Source organism: Stenella coeruleoalba (genome assembly GCF_951394435.1).
Source record: "Stenella coeruleoalba genome assembly, chromosome: 5".
In the NCBI taxonomy this organism is placed as follows: Eukaryota; Metazoa; Chordata; class Mammalia; order Artiodactyla; family Delphinidae; genus Stenella; species Stenella coeruleoalba.
The window spans coordinates 89,265,441-89,284,878 of NC_137150.1; the positions used below are offsets into that span (position 1 = coordinate 89,265,441).

General features: G+C 36.7%; 1 protein-coding gene across 1 annotated transcript in view; it reads right to left on the minus strand.

Moving 5' to 3' along the window:
• Window positions 1–383: 383 nt before the first annotated feature.
• Window positions 384–19,438, minus strand: part of DZIP3 (DAZ interacting zinc finger protein 3) — a 121,900-nt gene continuing 102,845 nt past the window's right edge. Inside the window, exons 25-32 of the mRNA XM_079923415.1 lie at window positions 18,366–18,453; window positions 16,700–16,801; window positions 9,963–10,088; window positions 7,773–7,912; window positions 4,577–4,697; window positions 3,932–4,078; window positions 3,746–3,847; window positions 384–2,181 (exon numbers count right to left, since the gene is read on the minus strand). Of these exons, the coding sequence (XP_079779541.1) occupies window positions 2,071–2,181; window positions 3,746–3,847; window positions 3,932–4,078; window positions 4,577–4,697; window positions 7,773–7,912; window positions 9,963–10,088; window positions 16,700–16,801; window positions 18,366–18,453 (937 nt within the window). The 3' untranslated portion in view covers window positions 384–2,070. The remainder of the gene's footprint in view (window positions 2,182–3,745; window positions 3,848–3,931; window positions 4,079–4,576; window positions 4,698–7,772; window positions 7,913–9,962; window positions 10,089–16,699; window positions 16,802–18,365; window positions 18,454–19,438) is intronic.

Here is a 19,438-nt window from a genome sequence, read left to right on the forward strand (position 1 = left end):
CTACTGTACTCTCACTATATATCAGCTATCCTGTTAAGTCTTCTGGCCCCTTCCTTGGAGCCAAGAACAGCAGTTCAGCACCAATACAGCCTAGCAGCCTGAATTTGTGGAGGAAGCATGTGACTTACCAAGTATCAGGACTCTCAAGTATTAGGACTGGCTCAGCCACTATTTAGCCACATGACCTAGGGCAAGATGTTCCTGTAAAATGAGGGAATAGATCAGAGGATCATTAAGGACCCTATAAGCTCTGACTATGATTCTAAGGCATACTTGGTATTTTACAAGTCTAGATGACTGCCTTCCTTTTGGATATTTTCCCATCCTTTCTCACAACAGAAGAAAAAGTTAAAGCACAATGAAACAGAAATAGATGTTTGAAATAGAGATTTCAAGTAGCTTTAGGACACAGTTAAAGTAATATACACAGATAAAATAGTTATTCAATTAAGAAACATTTATTCTTTCCCACATGAAAGTGAAATTACAGTTGTAAACATACACTAAAAAATATTTGTTTTACAAGGTAATTTGCTATATGACCATGACCTTGAGGTGTTAGACAAGATAATTATTAAAGGCCCTTTAAGTTCTGAATTGTGCAATTCTAAGACATTCTTGGCACTTCACATGTCTAGATGACTGCCTTCATTTGGGGTATTTTCCTCCACATTTTCCAGTCTATTCTCATTAGAGAAGAAAACATTTAGCATACAATTATAGAAATAATAATTTTAAATAGAGATTTAAAGTAAATTCAAGATATATTTACACTGAAATATACAGGTAAAATAGTTGCTGAGTCAGGAAACACTTATTCACAGTATGAATTTCATTAATTTACAGAAAATAATATGAACCGTGTAACATTTTTCTTACAGGGTCACTGAATTCTTTTAATTTTGTAGCTAGAGACATGTACAACACTTATAGAATTTACACAGTACTAATTTCAAAATAGGTTTTTGACCTCTAAGAATGAAAGTTCTCAGTGACAAGCTTTAGATGTGCAGCTTTAGCTCAGTGGGTGTCAACTCTGTCATAAGAAGCAACTATACACAAACAGTAACCCCCCAGCATGAGAAAGTGAAATTAGAAACTTTTAAGGCAGAAAAAAAATCTCTCCAAAGTAGAAACGATTAGGGTCCAAAGAGCATGTTTACAAATGACCAAAGTTATTCAACTGAGCAAATGACTTAATTTGCACAGTAACTTTACTTACTGCTTCCTGATTTCTAATTCTGGGGACTATTTATGCTGTACCTACTGTGAAAGACATTGAGAACAGTAAGAATCATCAGACATGGTCCCAGAGGTATACTGGTAAATGTTTAATAACCAGCTCTTGAGGGGAAAATAAGCCCTTACTTACAGCATTTACCAATTTCTATGGTGTAAAATACTCCCACTATGGCAGATTTCAAGCTACCAACAATTTGAATAACTGGCTCACAAAATTCCTGAAACTAACAGTTGTTTCTCATAAACCAGTATAAGCCAGCTTGAAAACACCACTGTTTGGACCCCACCCTCAAGTAGCTCATAATCTATTCATAGGTACGTATTTTAGAGAATAGAAAAGAATAGGGAAGATAGAGATAAAATGCAAATAAATAATACATATTTTTATAATCAATATTTTAAAAGTTAAAAGGAACACTAAAATCTGTGGAATTTTCCTACTCTTGTCATTTATTTCAGGAAATTAAAGTTTAGTATATTTGGGAGAAAGTAAAGGATGAGTGGAATAAGGACAAAAAAAGACATCCTAGTATACATGCTGACAGTAATCATCTTTATGTTGGAAGAAAATACCTGCTAAGGTAAGGGCAAATATAATGTAACTTTTAAAATTCTATCTTCTTTAACCTGTTCAATTCAGTTCACAGTCCTAAAGATTTGTCCTCTCCTCTTTGGCTGCAGCTTTGATGAGTTTAGCTAGCTTATTTTGCATAATCCTGAAGAGCGTACTGCTTCACATCACTCACACTATCATCAGCCCAAATAAAAGGCAAAACTAAATGCTGCAGTCTGAAAATTGAACTTCCCTTGCATAGTCACCCCGTTGTATCAGATCTTGGGCAAGTGCTGGCTGGGGTGATCAGGAAATTCTTCTGGTAGCAAAACGTGGAGTCTGCAGGTTGGGCATGTCCCCTGTTGCATCAACCAAGGTCTAATGCACTAAGGAGCAAAAAGATTCATGTCAGTCTCTCAGATTTAGCCTAGCAGAGGCAGCTGTTACTCCATACATCAGCGTTGCCAACCAACATATCTTCCAGTGGATCTCAGAGCCTTATTTGGTGGATTGCCATGAAAACTTCTGCAATCATGGAACTTTGTCTGTGATTTGCTGGGCAATATAGTTGGTAACAGGAGAACACCTTTCAGCCAGCTTATTCTATTAAGATCCTTCCCCCCAACCCCAATCTTCAGGAAGACTAGTTCTTCCTAATAAGGAGACTGAGGAAACCTATTACATTTTTTCTCTAGTTTATTATATATTATTCTAATTTATAATCTAGAAAAAGTCATACCTAAACATACAAATGTCACAAATACCTTGTATCAAGTGCTTATGGTGTTCTGAAGTTAAACTCCCTAGATAATGGATATACTTTTCAGATTGCTCTTTCTTTGGTCATAATGGTAGTACTCTTTGGCTACGAACTATATATTAAGTTATTTGCTTGAATACTGACTCTCCAAAAACAAATCATTTTTACATGAATGAATAATGGAGACCCAAGTCAGATGAGAGAGGACTAAGAATAGGCAATAGATATGAGGCCCATTAACTTTAGAGAGTAACCTGAATGAATTACCTGCTTTCTATTCAATGAGCAATGGCAAAGAATAAAATAAGTTTTGTGAAACATTTATTTTCTAAATGGATCTTTAGGACTTTTAAAACTTCAAATGGGAAAAACAGATGGCTAAGTAGCTATCCTGGAGGTCTTTTGGGATTAGCCATTCTGTGTATATCTCTTCTTATCCAAGCAGATACAAAGCATAATTCTGTACCAGGTATCACATATCTTTGAAATGATGTTTTACAGATATGGCTTGAATGAGCTGGCTTATTGTTCACTTCCCTGAGAAGCCTTTCTTGTGTAAGATTATCTTTTCCTGTGTCAAATTACACCTCTGCATCAGAAGACTTGGATCATAAATTGTATGTCAATAGCACTTGCACAGCAACAACACCAGAAGTTAATCTATATAAATGCCAATAATCTATATAAATGCCAATTAACAAAAGATATGCCAGCCTCCCATTTTTATAACATCAACACTCAGGCCTCAGCGTCTTCAAAAGCAAATACAGGAGCCTGGACAGACTGTTAGGTCTTATGCGTTATAACAGCAGTTGGCTATCATTAGGTGTGGACAAAGGACACTATTTATAACAAGCCAAGGTGAAGTGGCACTGCTGCTAAACTGCCAACTGCCAAGTCAATCAACATTCCTTCCAGTTCTGTTCAAAGGAACTGCCACTCTGTCCCATTAAATCTCATCATTGTCCCCTTCTCCTGCTAGGTGTATCGAGATCTGAGAAAACACAATGCAATCCATGGCTAGGTATGGGAAAACATATAAATGCTTCTGTGCGGTACCCAAAAGCCCAGAGTTATATCCAGTGAAATTCATGACACAGTAGTGGATGATACATGTATACAATTTCAAGGAATGCAGTATGAATTTCACTTAATTGATTAATGGCAAAATATTAAAAAGATAAGTTCACCTGAGAGTGGAATTTGTGTGCACAGGGCAAAACTGAGAGGTTTTCTGGAGAGAGATTCTCATGACAGATCACACAAGGTTCCTCTTCCTCTTCCTCATCATTCTAGGGAAAATACACATAAGGTTAAATTCAGCTCATTTCTCTCCTCTAACTTTAAATGTATTCAGAATCAAGTCTCAGTCTCACCAAATTATTGGCTCCTTCCCACGTGGCAGGACCTTGTGAACCGAGGGGCCTCCGGGCTGGTTTTGAGGGCTGGGCAGCATTAGCCTGAGGTGGAGGAGTATGGCTGGGTGAAGCACTATTACCATTTGGCACGGATTTTCCTTGACTCTGAAAATTAGAATATTATACTTATTATTTATTTTTTTTAGAATTGAACTAAAACAGGAAGAACTGATAAATACCATAGAATAGGCTACAGTGAGAATTAGCAAAAGGGTAAAAGTTAATCAGGTTCATGAGAAATCTTGAAATAAATGTTGGCAATATTACTTATATACTAAGAACCAGGTAAAACCAAAAATAACTCTAGGTGCTCTTTTAATTAAAACAAGTCTTTGCAGAAAATTAGAAAAAATATCTCCTTTTAGAGCCATTCAAAATAACCTAGAGTAAATTTCAAGAGGGTCAGTTTTATTCTAGAATGATCAGGTGGTGTTTCCCATGCCATTTGTCAAGCTGAATTGTTTGTTGTTAATAGATGATTTAATATGATTATAGACTGATTTCCTGATCATGTAATGGAGATAATTAATATGGCTAACTACTAAAGATAAGGGCCAGGAGATAAAGTTGTCTTTTCTTTTTATCTTTTTTCTTTTTTTTTACCTGAGATCTCTTGGGGTCAATAAATTGGGAAATCTTGTGAACAATTTCATCAAATGTCAGTCTAGATAAGGACTTCCCATGAGTATCCTTCAATTTCCGTAAGAAATCTGTAAGCTCCTTTCTGGAAGAGATCAAGGAAAGAGCACTGGTGATTTTCCTACTGCCTTGAGGATGCGCCCTCCAAAGGAGCTATGAAATCCTATCACAGGATTGGTATGTAGCATACAGATGTGACCCTTTAGATTTCTGATCTAAAAAAGTGATCACAGGTCCATCTGCATTTATTTTAAACCAAAATGAAAACTCCTAATGTATTGATTAATGATACTTACTTAATGTGTTTGTGAGTAATAAAGTTTAGTATTTATTTTCTTTCCAAAAAGAGATTTTAACTGTTTTTAAAAGCTCACTGTGTGAAAATTAAGTTTGTTATCTGAGCTCATTATATCATCTCTCTCAATGCTTTCTCACTCAAGACTAAAATATTCTCTATGACATAAATCACAGCAAGATCCTTCTTGACCCATCTCCTAGAATAATGGAAATAAAACCAAAAATAAACAAATGGGACCTAATAAAACTTAAAAGCTTTTACACAGCAAAGGAAACCATAAATAAGACAAAAAGACAACCCTCAGAATGGGAGAAAATATTTGCAAATGAAGCAACTGACAAAGGATTAATCTCCAAAACATATAAGCAGCTCATGCAACTCAATATCAAAAAAAACAAACAACCCAATCCAAAAATGAGTGGAAGACCTAAACAGGCATTTCTCCAAAGAAGACATACAGATTGCCAACAAACACATGAAAAGATGCTCAACATCACTAATCATTAGAGAAATGCAAATCAAAACCACAATGAGGGGGGCTTCCCTGGTGGCGCAGTGGTTAAGAATCCACCTGACAATGCAGGGGACTCAGGTTCGAGCCCTGGTCCGGAAAAATCCCACATGCCACAGAGCAACTAAGCCCGTACACCACAACTACTGAACCTGTGCTCTAGAGCCCACAAGCCACAACTACTGAGCCTGCGTGCCACAACTACTGAAGCCCACACGTCTAGAGCCCATGCTTTGCACTAAGAGAAGTCACTGCAATGAGAAGCTTGCGCCACAATTAAGAGTAGCCCCTGCTCACTGCAACTAGAGAAAGCCCACACGCAGCAATGAAGACCCAATGCAGCCAAAAATAAATTAAAAAAAACAAAACAAAACACAATGAGGTATCACCTCACTCCAGTCAGAATGGCCATCATCAAAAAATCTAGAAACAACAAATGCTGGAGAGGGTGTGGAGAAAAGGGAACCCTCCTGCACTGCTGGTGGAAATGTAAATTGATACAGCCACTATGGAGAACAGCATGGAGGTTCCTTAAAAAACTAAAAATAGAACTACCATATGACCCAGCAACCCCACTACTGGGTATATACCCGAGAAAACCATAATTCAAAAAGATACATGTAGCACAATGTTCACTGCAGCACTATTTACAATAGCCAAGACATGGAAGTAACCTAAATGTCATCGATGATGATAAATGGATGAATGGATAAAGATGAATGGATAAAGAAGATGTGGCACATATATACAATGGAATATTACTCAGTCATAAAAAGGAACAAAACTGAGTTATTTGTAATGAGGTGGATGGACCTGGAGTTGTCATACAGAGTGAAGTAAGCTAGAAAGAGAAAAACAAATACCATATGCTAAGGCATATATATGGAATTTATAAAAACGGTACTGATGAACCTAGCGGCAGGGCAGGAACAAAGACACAGATGTAGAGAACGGACTTGAGGACACAGCGGGGGAAAGGGAAGCTGGAACGTAGTGAGAGAGTGGCATTAACATATATACACTACCAAATGTAAAATAGTTAGTGGGAAGCAGCTGCATAGCACAGGGAGATCAGCTCAATTCTCTGTGATGACCTAGAGGGGTGGGATAGGGAGGGTGGGAGGGAGGCTCAAGAGGGAAGGGATATGGAGATACGTGTGTGTGTGTGTGTGTGTGTGTGTGTGTATATACATATATATATATAGCTGATTCACTTTGTTGTACAGCAGCAACTAACACAACATTGTAAAGCAATTATACTCTAATAAAGATGTAAAAAAAAGACTAAAATATTCCTTTTTAACTATGTTACTATCAGTCTCTTTCTGTCATTATTAATAGTTCTACTTTTGTAAAATTCAGAAACAGAAAACAAAGATTTAACAGAAAATGAAAGCAAAGACTGAAAGACACATTAGTTATGTGATAAAGAAACCTAGGAATATTTTAACTGATATGTTCTTTTTCCATTCCCATAGCCATTGACCCAAAGCCTGCATATACATTTTTGGTAGGATAGGGTAGGATGATAAAAGTATTTTTCTTTCTCAAATGAAATGTCATGTCACCAGCCTTATAAAACTACCTTTGATTTACTATTTATTTTCTAGATATATTTATAACAACTATATTACAGTTCTATTTTCATTTTCTATTCACTATTATATTTATAAAACCATAATCTAATCCTGAAACATAATGGTACATATGTTAAATAAAAGCATTGGTCTTCAAATGAAAATGCTGGTGAAAACTAGAATTATTTCATTTGATACAAGATTAAAGATAAAAGACACTTCATTTCTGGAGGAGTAGAATTAAATAGCTTTCTGCTGAAGTCAGAACTGTGAAAAGCACACTAAAATAATGATTTCTTGCATTTAACTATGTCCCCTTTCTTTGTCCCCTAACAAAGAAACTACAAGAACCCTCAATAAAATTAAGGAAATAGGAAAGTAAAACCTGATTATGTTTGGGCTTATATGGCATACAATTAACTTAAAATTCACTTTGGAAATAGGTTATTAAGGTAATTATTGCAGCTAGTGGCATAAAATTGGGTAGGTTTACAACTGGTCGTACTTTCAGTAAATGAGCAAACCTAAATTTAAAAGTTTACTCTCTCATGACTTTAATAATTTTAGGGACGAGGTTTAGCATTTATACTGAAAACTGTCTCTTCTTAATAAATTTCATTTTCCCTACCAAGGCCATGGTTAGGAAATACTTGTACTTTGTGTGTGTGTGTGGGGGGGGGTGTTATATTTCTCTGAAGCTTTTCATTGGCATAATTATGGCTGTGGAAACTATAGAGTATGATCTGTACTCAACACTAAAAGAGACTGAGGTACCTGGTCTGTTGTGGAAAGGCAGTTTTCAGCCTGTCTGTAATCTTCTCCCAATTCATCATGGGGGGATCACTTCCCAGACCTGCACTGGGAGGCACAGCTTCTCCCACAGGCACTGGCACCGTCCAGGCTATGCTAGTCATCTGTAAGGAGCACAGAATTACAACCCATCAGCTTCAATTATTAGGAAGCAAGGTTCCATGCCAACATTACATTTCCATACCTCAGAAAATGGGTAGAATGAAGAGGAATACTGACATACATGTTCCCTTTTTAGAATTTTTTCCCTTACAGCACCATATTTCTAACTGTTTGTATATGTTTACCTTTATTTTAAAAATGGCACATGCTAGTCTCAGTAATTGCAAACATATACAGAAATACATACAGAGTGTGCATTTCTGAAAGCAACCTAAAGTTTGTTAACAGGGGAATAAGTCAATAAATTGTAGCATATCTAATCAAGTCCTTAAAAATAGATTTGTATGTCTGAGCATATGAGATGTCCACAATGTATGTCTCATTTTCTAAAAAAAGTCTACGGCACAGCATTTATGGTAGAACTCATTTTATAGTAAAACATTTTTTAAATGTGTATGCACAGAAAAAGGTCTGTAAGATACAGAATAATCTGTAAACAGTGATTATTTTCTAGGATTCAACAGCAGGGTAATTTTGCTTTCTACTTTATATAACTATTATATACTTTGTATATGCTTTATGTATTTCTACATTATTTGCCTTTTTATAATTAACATATACTACTTTTATAATTAGAAAAATAATGAAGTTTAATTTTCAAACAACTAAATAAACATGAGAATACTACTAGAATATCTGCCCAGTGTCATGAATGTTACAAAGGTCGTATGGAAGTAGTAGCGACAACTTTGAGCCATGAAACCATCAAACAAAGTTTTCCTCATATTTTATGATGGTTCCTTCTTAGAACCATCAAGTTTCTAATTAATATCAGTAATTGAATATTTTTGAAGTGCTTATCTGATTACTAGGATAATTATAAACATGCATCCTTTACCTAAGACTACAGATTATTTTCAAATATAAGGTTATTACTTATGAAAAATTACTAACAGCCACTGAAATTACTCACACAAAGCCTAGTAGGTCAGAGAAAGAGCAGAATATCACCAGAAATCTGGGTTTGCCTCAGTGTCAAGCTTTTTCAGAGGAATCAGGAAGTAATCTTATTAGAAGGTTGAGGTACTTTAATGTTTTCAATAAAATTTTACTTATTGAAATAAATATAGAATGGTGCAGGAGCAAACCACCTGAGCAACACTGTAATATCATGGTGATAAAAAAGATGTGGTACTTAGTAAATATGTTAAGGCCTAGATACATATTTATTCATAGAGAGGCAGCCTCTACACAAATGAGTAAGTCCATTTGACTATATGTTTCAAAGGGAGGCTGTCAGCAATACATAGGTACAAAATAAACCCCAACTGACTAGAATGTAGTTATGGGAAAGTCAAGATTAGAGAATTTTTTTGTTAATTATATTAAACATCAATCATCTGGGAGAAGATTTTTCTTGTAATAAAAAGTTTACCTTGACCAAGATTACAACTAATAATCCTAATCATTTTAAATTTCTCTGTTGCTTCTTCAGGTTTGGATAAAGCTTATATGGCTCTCTGTGGCTAGAAAGATTTATAACTTTATAGTATAATACGTTGCAAGGTGATATTTATATTACCTGTTTATAGATAAACAATGTCCTACTATACACACATATGTGTGTGTGTATATAAAATTTTTCTTTAGCTTTGTGGTATAATGTTGTGACTTTGGTAGGTTGAAAAGCAAAGAAGCTAACAATCATGCTAAATTATCTATTAAAAATATCAATCTACCCTGCATTAGTGCCTGTTATAGAAGCAAAACTATAAGAATTCTCTACTATAATATTATATTTATCTTTGTATCTAAAAACTGTTATAATCACTTAATGAAATAGTTAAATAATATATATAATGCATTTAATGCAGTGCCTCACATGGAACTATTCATTCAATCATCATCATGATCATCATGATCATCACTACCACCATCACCTTCATCATTACTTATCAAGTATATGAACAAAGAGAAGACATTCATTCTGGAAGTCCACTGTAAGTGACAACAAGCTAGTTAATGTATATTCCACCAAGAAGGGGTCTGTACCAGTGGGGGTCTAGGTTGACCAGTTGCAGAGATGACTCCAGAACAAACGGCAGGCATTTGAGGAACAGTGAGTACAGGTCTAAAGAAAGATTCTTTCACAACGGGTCTTCCCAAGAACTGCTGTATCTAAAATAGAAAAGATAGAAAATAAAAACAAAACCCCCACATATTTATATATTTACATAGTCAATAATCTAAACTCATAGAGCAATTTTTTTTGGGGGGGTTAGCTGATTTGAAATCTAGATACAAAGCATATTAGAAACAATGTTGTCATAACGTTAGTTAAGTATATGAATATTTGAAAAAGCAAAGGGCAGTAAAATATACTAAAGAGCATGGACACAGAAGACAACTGGGTTCTAGTCCTACTTTCTCTCCACCTAGCTGGGTAATCTTGGATACCAAGTCATTAATCTATAAAGTAAGAGGGTTGGGTTAGGTGATCTTTAAAGTTCTCTGACAAATGGAACAATATAGGACTATGGAAAGGAGCTCCTCAATGAGTACTGTCCATGCTGATAAACAATACTGACAGTCAGAAATTCTGCTAAAGAACCAAAGTTGTCTATAGAAAATATTACTTTTGCTATTATTTATTGAAGGGACCTTGTACCACCTGGTGGAGTTCTGACCTTATGTTTAGTTCCAAGGGCAGTGGAAAGCTGAAGTGGGGTGGGCCAAGGGAATAAACCCTCCTACAGTGACTTGCAGACATGCCTGTGAATGTTACTGAACTTCCCAGGGGGTTGTAGAAAGCTAGCCCTTCTTAGCATCTACCAATGGGATGGATACCTTATTGGCTGGACGACAAAAGAGGACAGGTTTATGGAGCATCTACTATGTGCCAGGTCTAGCACTGGCATAAAGCAGAAATTCACCTATTTGTTGAATTTAAAAAATGAGCATTGAGATAGCTCTTAAGTAACAATACTGAAACCAGCAGGGTGAAAGTTAATGGGGAACTTTATAATGGAGAGATAAGGATGACATGTGATTCTTAACATCGCTAAATGAGAGACACTGTGTGTCTTCTAATGTGTGTATACATCATCACCTATAAAGTACTCTTGCCAAAAATACTGAACCTCATTCTAACTAACCCTCTAGATCTAATGATCAGGTTATAGGAAATAGAAGAATATGTATAATGGCATCACAAGGATGTAATCAGTTACATCAATAATGTAGGAATTTAGTTTTTTAACAGATAAATGATATGAATAAAAGGGAGGGAGTTAGGTAGCTGTTATATTTTAAAGAAAAATAACCAGCCAAATGAAAAGTATAAACCTTGTTTGGATTGTTTTTTTAAAAATAAGGGTTTTTAAAGTAATGGTAATTATAACCACATTGGAAGTATTGTCAATCTAGTTAAGAAAAAGACATTTCTGAGACAATTGGGGAAATATAAATTTCAATATTAGACATTAAAAATTATAATTTTCTTCGGTACAAAATGGTGGTGTGATTATATAGCCAATAAGAGTAAGAGTCCTGAGGCATAAATCTGAGGGTAGGGAACAAGACTAAGGACTGAGTTTTATGATCACAAAGGTCAGCAGCAGCTTTATACTAAGGAAGTCACTGAGTTCACTGTGTGGCTGACAGGGTCTTGGTGCTCCGGCCTGTGTCAGGCCTGAGCCTCTGAGGTGGGAGAGCCGAGGTCAGGACATTGGACCACCAGAGACCTCCCAGCCCCATGTAATGTCAATTGACGAGAGCTCTCCCAGAGATCTCCATATCAACGCTAAGACCCAGCTCCACCCAACCGCCAGCAAGCTCCAGTGCTGGACGTCCCATGCCAAACAACTAGCAAGACAGGAACGCAACCCCACCCATTAGTAGAGACGCTGCCTAAAATCATACTAAGTTCACAGACACCCCAAAACACACCACTGGAGGCGGCCCTGCCCACCAGAAAGACAAGATCCAGCCCACCCACCAGAACACAGGCACCAGCCCCCTCCACCAGGAAGCCTACAAAAGCCACTGAATCAACCTCACCCACTGGGTGCAGACACCAAAAACAAGAGGAACTATGAACCTGCAGCCTGCAAAAAGGAGACCCCAAATGCAGTAAGTTAAACAAAATGAGAAGACAGAGAAATATGCAGCAGAAGAAGCAAGGTAAAAACCCACTCGACCAAACTAAATGAAAAGGAAATAGGCAGTCTACCTGAAAACGAATTCTAAGTAGCGATAATAAAGATGATCCAAATCTTGGAAATAGAATGGAGAAAATACAAGAAATGTTTAACAAGGACCTAGAAGAACTAAAGAGCAAACAAACAATGATGAACAGTACAATAAATGAAATTAAAAACTCTCTAGAAGGAATCTGTAGCAGAATAACTGAGGCAGAAGAATGGATAAGTGACCTGGAAGATAAAATAGTGGAAATAACTACCGCAGAGCAGAATAAAGAAAAAAGAATGAAAAGAATTGAGGACAGTCTCAGAGACTTCAGGGACAACATTAAATGCACAACTTTCGAATTATAGGGGTCCCAGAAGAAGAGAAAAAGAAAGGTCTGAGAGAATATGTGAAGAGATTATAGTTGAAAACTTCCCTAACATGGGAAAGGAAATAGTCAATCAAGTCCAGGAAGCGCAGAGAGTCCCATACAGGATAAATCCAAGGAGAAACTCACCAAGGCACATATTAATCAATCTATCAAAAATTAAATACAAAGAAAAAATATTAAAAGCAGCAAGGGAAAAGCAACAAATAACACACAAGGGAATCCCCATAAGGTTAACAGCTGATATTTCAGCAGAAAATCTGCAAGCCAGAAGGGAGTGGCGGGACATATTTAAGTGATGAAACGGAAAAACCTACAACCAAGATTACTCTACCCAAGGCTTCCCTGGTGGCACAGTGGTTGAGAGTCCGCCTGCCGATGCAGGGGACACGGGTTCGTGCCCCGGTCCGGGAAGATCCCACATGCCGCAGAGCGGCTGGGTCCATGAGCCATGGCCACTGAGCCTGTGTGTCCGGAGCCTGTGCTCCACAACGGGAGAGGCCACAACAGTGAGAGGCCCGCGTACCGAAAAAAAAAAAAAAAGATTACTCTACCCAGAGAGGATCTGATTCAGATTTGATGGAGAAATTAAAACCTTTACAGACAAGCAAAAGTTAAGAGAATTCAAAAAAAACAAAACAAAACAAAACAAAAAGTTAAGAGAATTCAGCACCACCAAACCAGCTTTACAACAAATGCTAAAGGAACTTCTCTAGGCAGGAAACACAAGAGAAGGAAAAGACCTACAAAAACAAACCCAAAACAATTAAGAAAATGGTAATAGGAACATACACATTGATAATTACCTTAAATGTAAATGGATTAAATGCTCCAACCAAAAGACATAGACTGGCTGAATGGATACAAAAACAAGACCCATATATAGGCTGTCTACAAAAGACCCATTTCAGACCTAGGGACACATACAGACTGAAAGTGAGGGGATGGAAAAAGATATTCCATGCAAATGGAAATCAAAAGAAAGCTGGAGTAGCAATTCTCATATCAGACAAAATAGACTTTAAAATAAAGACTATTACAAGAGACAAAGAAGGACACTACATAATGATCAAGGGATCAATCCAAGAAGATATAACAGTTGTAAATATTTATGCACCCAACACAGGAGCACCTCAATACATAAGGCAAATGCTAACAGCCATAAAAGGGGAAATCGACAGTAACACAATCATAGTAGGGGACTTTTAACACCCCACTTCCACCAATGGACAGATCATCCAAAATGAAAATAAATAAGGAAACACAAGGTTTAAATGACACATTAGACAAGAAGGACTTAATTGATATTTATAAGACATTCCATCCAAAAACAACAGAATACATTTTCTTCTCAAGTGCTCATGGAACATTCTCCAGGATAGATCATATCTTGGGTCACAAATCAAGCCTTGGTAAATTTTAGAAAATTGAAATCATATCAAGTATCTTTTCTGACCACAACACTATGAAACTAGATATCAATTACAGGAAAAATAAACTGTAAAAAATACAAACTCATGGAGGCTAAGCAATACACTACTGAATAACCAAGAGATCACTGAATAAATCAAAAAGGAAATCAAAAATACCTAGAAACAAATGACAATGAAAACATGATGACCCAAAACCTATGGGATGAAGCAAGAGCAGTTCTAAGAGGGAAGTTTATAGCAATACAATCCTATCTCAAGAAACAAGAAAAATCTCAAGAATAAGAGTCCTCATCTTTTTGGAATGCATACTAAAGTATAAATGGATGAGATGTAGGGTTTACTTTAAAATGTTCCAGTGGGGAGGAAGAAGGGGATGACATGGCACAAGACTGACAAAATGTTGATAATGATGTTGAAGTTGGCTCTTGGGTTCACAGAGGTTCATCATTCTGTTTTTATGTATGTTTCAAAATTTTCATAATATAAAGTCCTTAAATAATGAATGATGGGTACTGAGTTAGTAGTCCTGCTCTTTTTGAGGACAACAATTACCTAACACTACTTTTAGGATTAGACAGCCAGGCTACAAAAATCAAAACATAATGAAACACATAAAAATACTGGGTTAAACTGGGAAAAATACCCATTATTCCAGACTTCTCAGGTTAGACTACTATATATATTTAAAACCTGGTAACCATTCTTTACAATACTAGAATCTCAGAAAGAAATACTTTAGTGATCAGATCATCTAGTACAATTTCCTGATTTGTAGATAGGAAAACCAAGTCTGGGACAGCTGAGTTTCCCAAAACCAACACAGTTCTTCACAGAGTTAGGACCTGAACCCAGACCTCTAATGTATTTCCATTGTATAATACCACCTCAATTTATTGCAAAAAGAATGGTTACATTTCTAGCATCTGTGCTCTCAAACTGTTCTACAAATTCTCAGTGGTCACTGATGCTTGTACTTTAACACAACTGTTAGCTTTGATCAAGCACAGCAGTGACTCTGGTTAGGAAGCACAAAAGATACACATGTACCTCTTAAGTGTTAGCAAGGGATGCTTATAAATTCCATTGAGCCTAACTGCCAGTGGGTTCTTTCCCTTGACTAAACCTGGGTAGCCACATCAGCCATAAGCAAGTCTCTGAAGGGATGAGGATGTAGAGGTCAAGGTTTGATTATGTTTGTCACTTATAGTGTCACTAGTATCACATAGATTATTCCAGTCTGGTTCCAGAAAACTCCAAAGAACATCTCTGTTTCTAGCGTCCGAGTCTCTAGAGCCATTTTATATTTAGAGTCATGGGAGAGTTTAACTACAACCTATAGGCAGTAGTTTGAATACAGGCAGAGGCAACAGATTTCTAGAAATCCTACCAAGAATATGTGTTACTTCCCATAGAACTACAGGGAATCTGGGATTTCTGTCATCTACACAACACATTTCTTATCAGGAGAGTTGGGTATGATGGTGTGTTCAAAGCCTAGAATAATAATATGCATAATATAATACTCCTATAAAACCTGAATTAACCAAAAATATAAAAGCCAATACTGTCATTCTAAACTAAAGCCCATGGTGAATATCATAATGCTTTCAGCTCTGAATTCTGCTTTTGAAACAGTGTAACTCCACACAATTCACATAATTTTTAAGTTCTTTGATATACTCAACTAGTATTTGTAGAAAAAACATTTTCAAAGTTGTACTATAAGCAGAAATGCTAATGTCAAAAGTGATCTACCCCTAAATATATCACACCTTTCTTACCCTCAGATCCGTTATCATAATAAAGGTTATTATCTAGTGGTTCTGTTCTAAAAGGTCTTTTGGGAAGCTGTATGAGTTTATTGGGTTAAGGTGCTATGTTTCCCAGAAGGCTAACATAAACAGTATAGCATAGAGATTAGTTTGTCTGATGTAGACGCATTTATCCCTCACAGTAAGCAGGGAAGGGTAATAAATGAAAGCTGTCCTTACTGTTAAAGGTAGAATAGAAGATAAAAGTTAAGGAAAACAGAGTCTAAAGTGGAAGTGGGGGGGGGGGGTGAAGTCCAGCATGCTAGGGTATTATGCTGAGATGTTTTAGTCATCTAGCAGTAACGTGAGGGCATTGGGAATTCTAGTCATTCATCGGTTTTCTCTCATAATGTGTGATCGACAGGATGAATGAGCACATATTACCTCTTTAGATATCAAACGCATTACTAACATCCAGTGATACAACCTACCTCTTGCCTCAGCTGAGTCAGCCAACTAGTCATATCATCTGTAGATGATACAGCAGGAATGGACATAATTACAAATGATACGCACTACATGTACCCTTTCCACTTTGAACACACAGACATAATGCATATTCAGTGTTTTAAAGCTGTTACCATTTTATCAAGATGAAGATGGTGATTTTTCAAAATGTTATACAGTTGACCCTTGAACAACACAGGTCTGAGTTGTGTGGGTCCACTTATACACCGATATTTTTCAATAAATATAATCCCTGTATTTTCATTTTACAGACCTTTAAATTAACTAAATGTGGAGAAAGTTTGCATTTGATTAGAAATCACAATATGTGGAATCAAAAAACTAGGGTTTGAGTCCTGATTCTATCCAAACTGTTTCAGCTTCCTGCTCTTGGGTAATCATTTATCAATTCCGTTTGTGAAGCAGAGAGAGCAGTACCCAGATTTCTGACTGCATGGGGTGGGGGTGGGGGGTTGGCACTCCCAAGCCCTGCGTTGTTCAAGAGTCAACCGTATTTCTTACCAGTATCTCAGGGCTGGGTGGTGGTGGAGGAAGCTGGATTGGAGGCAAGGTACTCAAGGCAAACCCTTGCTTCACCTTGTTAATTTGTTCATTGTACTGTGTCTAGTAAGAGAAACAATATTTTACAGCAAAATCAACTTCAAAGAAATAGCATATGGAAGTACTTGATGTAGTTTTGAATAGTACAACATAGATGAGTGATTTCCAATCTATTATGCCAGAAATAATATAAAAAGAATTTGACATAAAAACAACCCTATACACCACTATCCATAGATGTAAATAGCTGTATTTTTAGAAGTATCTATTGATTGACAAGATACAGAGACATATAATTCACAGATCTCTGTGATAACTCCTCAGTGCTTCAATAATTTTTAGCCCCCAAATGGGAACCACTTATATAAAGTAAACAGAGTCTAAAGATCAAGAAGATGTAAATAATCTACTTGCTGAAAAATATGGGGAAAAAAGTATTTGTAACAAAGAGTTGAACTACTTGCAAATGTTCATTTTAAAAACTGGGGGCTTCCCTGGTGGCGCAGTGGTTGAGAGTCCGCCTGCCGATGCAGGGGACATGGGTTCATGCCCCGGTCCGGGAGGATCCCACATGCCGTGGAGCGGCTGGGCCCGTGAGCCATGGCCGCTGAGCCTGCACGTCCGGAGCCTGTGCTCTGCAACGGGAGAGGCCACAGCAGTGAGAGGCCCGCGTACCGCAAAAACAAAAAGACAAAAAACTGGAGGGGAAGTTTTAGGGAAAACTTTTGAATGTCCACATTTTTTTTAATCTTAAAAGTTATACCTGTAGCTGTCTCCAGTTCCACATATACCTTTGTTTTTTCTTCTTAGATTTTGCCACAGGTAAGACTCCTATCCTTGAAGCTTAAAAACATACTTTGAACATTTTTGGCATTGTCCCCATTTTGCTTTATATGTTATTTTGTAAACAAACCACAAGAGCTGGAAGAGAAAGTCTTCAAACATTTAGAAACTTCCATATATAGGACACGTTCTTAGAAGAAAACAATGACAGAGAACAAGGGGCATCTCTTTTGAGGCCAGAACTTTGAATAAATCCAATAAATATGCTAAGCATCACTAAAGACTGAGTATGAACGAGTCTGGAAAAGAAACAGGGAAGACCACCAAGGACAAAGCTAGACAAGTATTCAGTGTGTTACCTCTTTAGATTACTGTTAGCACAGTCCTAATTCTATTACATGAATAATTAAGAATTTATTATTTTGCATTAGGGAGTAATTACATAAAAAGTTAAGATTGAAAACTAATACAGATCTGCTTGATCTTCCTTTTAATTCTGTAAACACATAATTACTCAGATCAAGTTAAGACATTTATTTCTGACTGGAGCAGAGTTAGCTTTGGAATTCTAGAAAATTGTGTGAGGCACAATTTTTGAGTTTACCATTTACTAGACTAAGGACCTAGAAGACCACAAGTAAGAGCCTAGGATGTTATCTACAGCCAACTACAATGGAAGTAATCAGTCTCAAACCTCAAAAAGGCATAAATTTTAATAACTGCAATGAAAAAACATGTTCTTCCTTAAATTTCTCTAGTAATTGTTTTTAATGTTAGATGTTTCCTTTAAGTATATACCACCTACACCATTCAGTCAATTTACTCTAAATACTTCATGACTTACCCTGAGGAATGCAATCTTGTTTCTAACATCTGTCACAATGGCATTCCAACTGTCTACTGCAGCCTTTAATTGAAGTGATTTTAGGTTGCTGGTATAGAAATGGAGACACAAGAGAAAGTTCTTTCTTTTTATATGCCACTTAGATTTCCAAAAATTTCTATTATGTTCTCTAGCATGTATACAGATAAAGTAAAACAACAACAAAATTACTTCTATCACCAATTACCTCAAATGGGCAGAAAGTTGTATGGAAGGGCTTGTTATCAAAAATTTTAAAAAAGCTTAGTAAACAAAGACATTCCTTTGTATAGGAATCCTCCATTGAAGAAGGGAGGCAAAGGAGGCCACACAGGGAAACTGCCCTAGCCATCCAATGCAGGAGCATTCTCAAAGATGTTGACATCCTGAAAGCAGGTTTTGGACTATCTTCACATTAACCCTGACATCACAGGGCCACGGTTGGCCTATCAGGCTCTTTTGCAAATTAGAAAAAGATATTCCCTACAGAAAGGAAAGTTAGAAAGAAATACCTCTTCTGTGAGGATGAATTAGATTGTTGTCTCTATGATATGCTAAATTGCACAAACACAGCAGCTCTGCCCACCATGCCCATCAAACGACTTAAGTAAAACAGCTTTGAGGTGTTTACGGTCTGGCATCTCAAGAAGAGAGATTTCACGTGGCCTTTCAAAAGGCTCTATCTGTTATAACATCCCCACCCCAGTATCACCTGGCACAAAAGAGCATAACAAGTTATCACTGAGATCATCTCATACAAAGAAGCTTGATAATATTCTAATTTATAGAGCATCCTTTCTCCCTCTAGCAAGCAAAGATAGACTGATCACTTACAACAGTGCTTCCCTGACATGAATGCACATCAGTGTCTCCTGGGAATCTTGTTAAACATCAGAGATTCTGATTCTTTAGAATTGAAGAATAATGATGATCATATTAAAATAATAATCATTAAAAGTAGTGATGCTTTGGTCCCAGAGATTTTAATCTAATTAATTCCTTAAGTTCAAAGGTGTACCCCATAAAATTATAAACTGAAGAATCCCATGCAACCT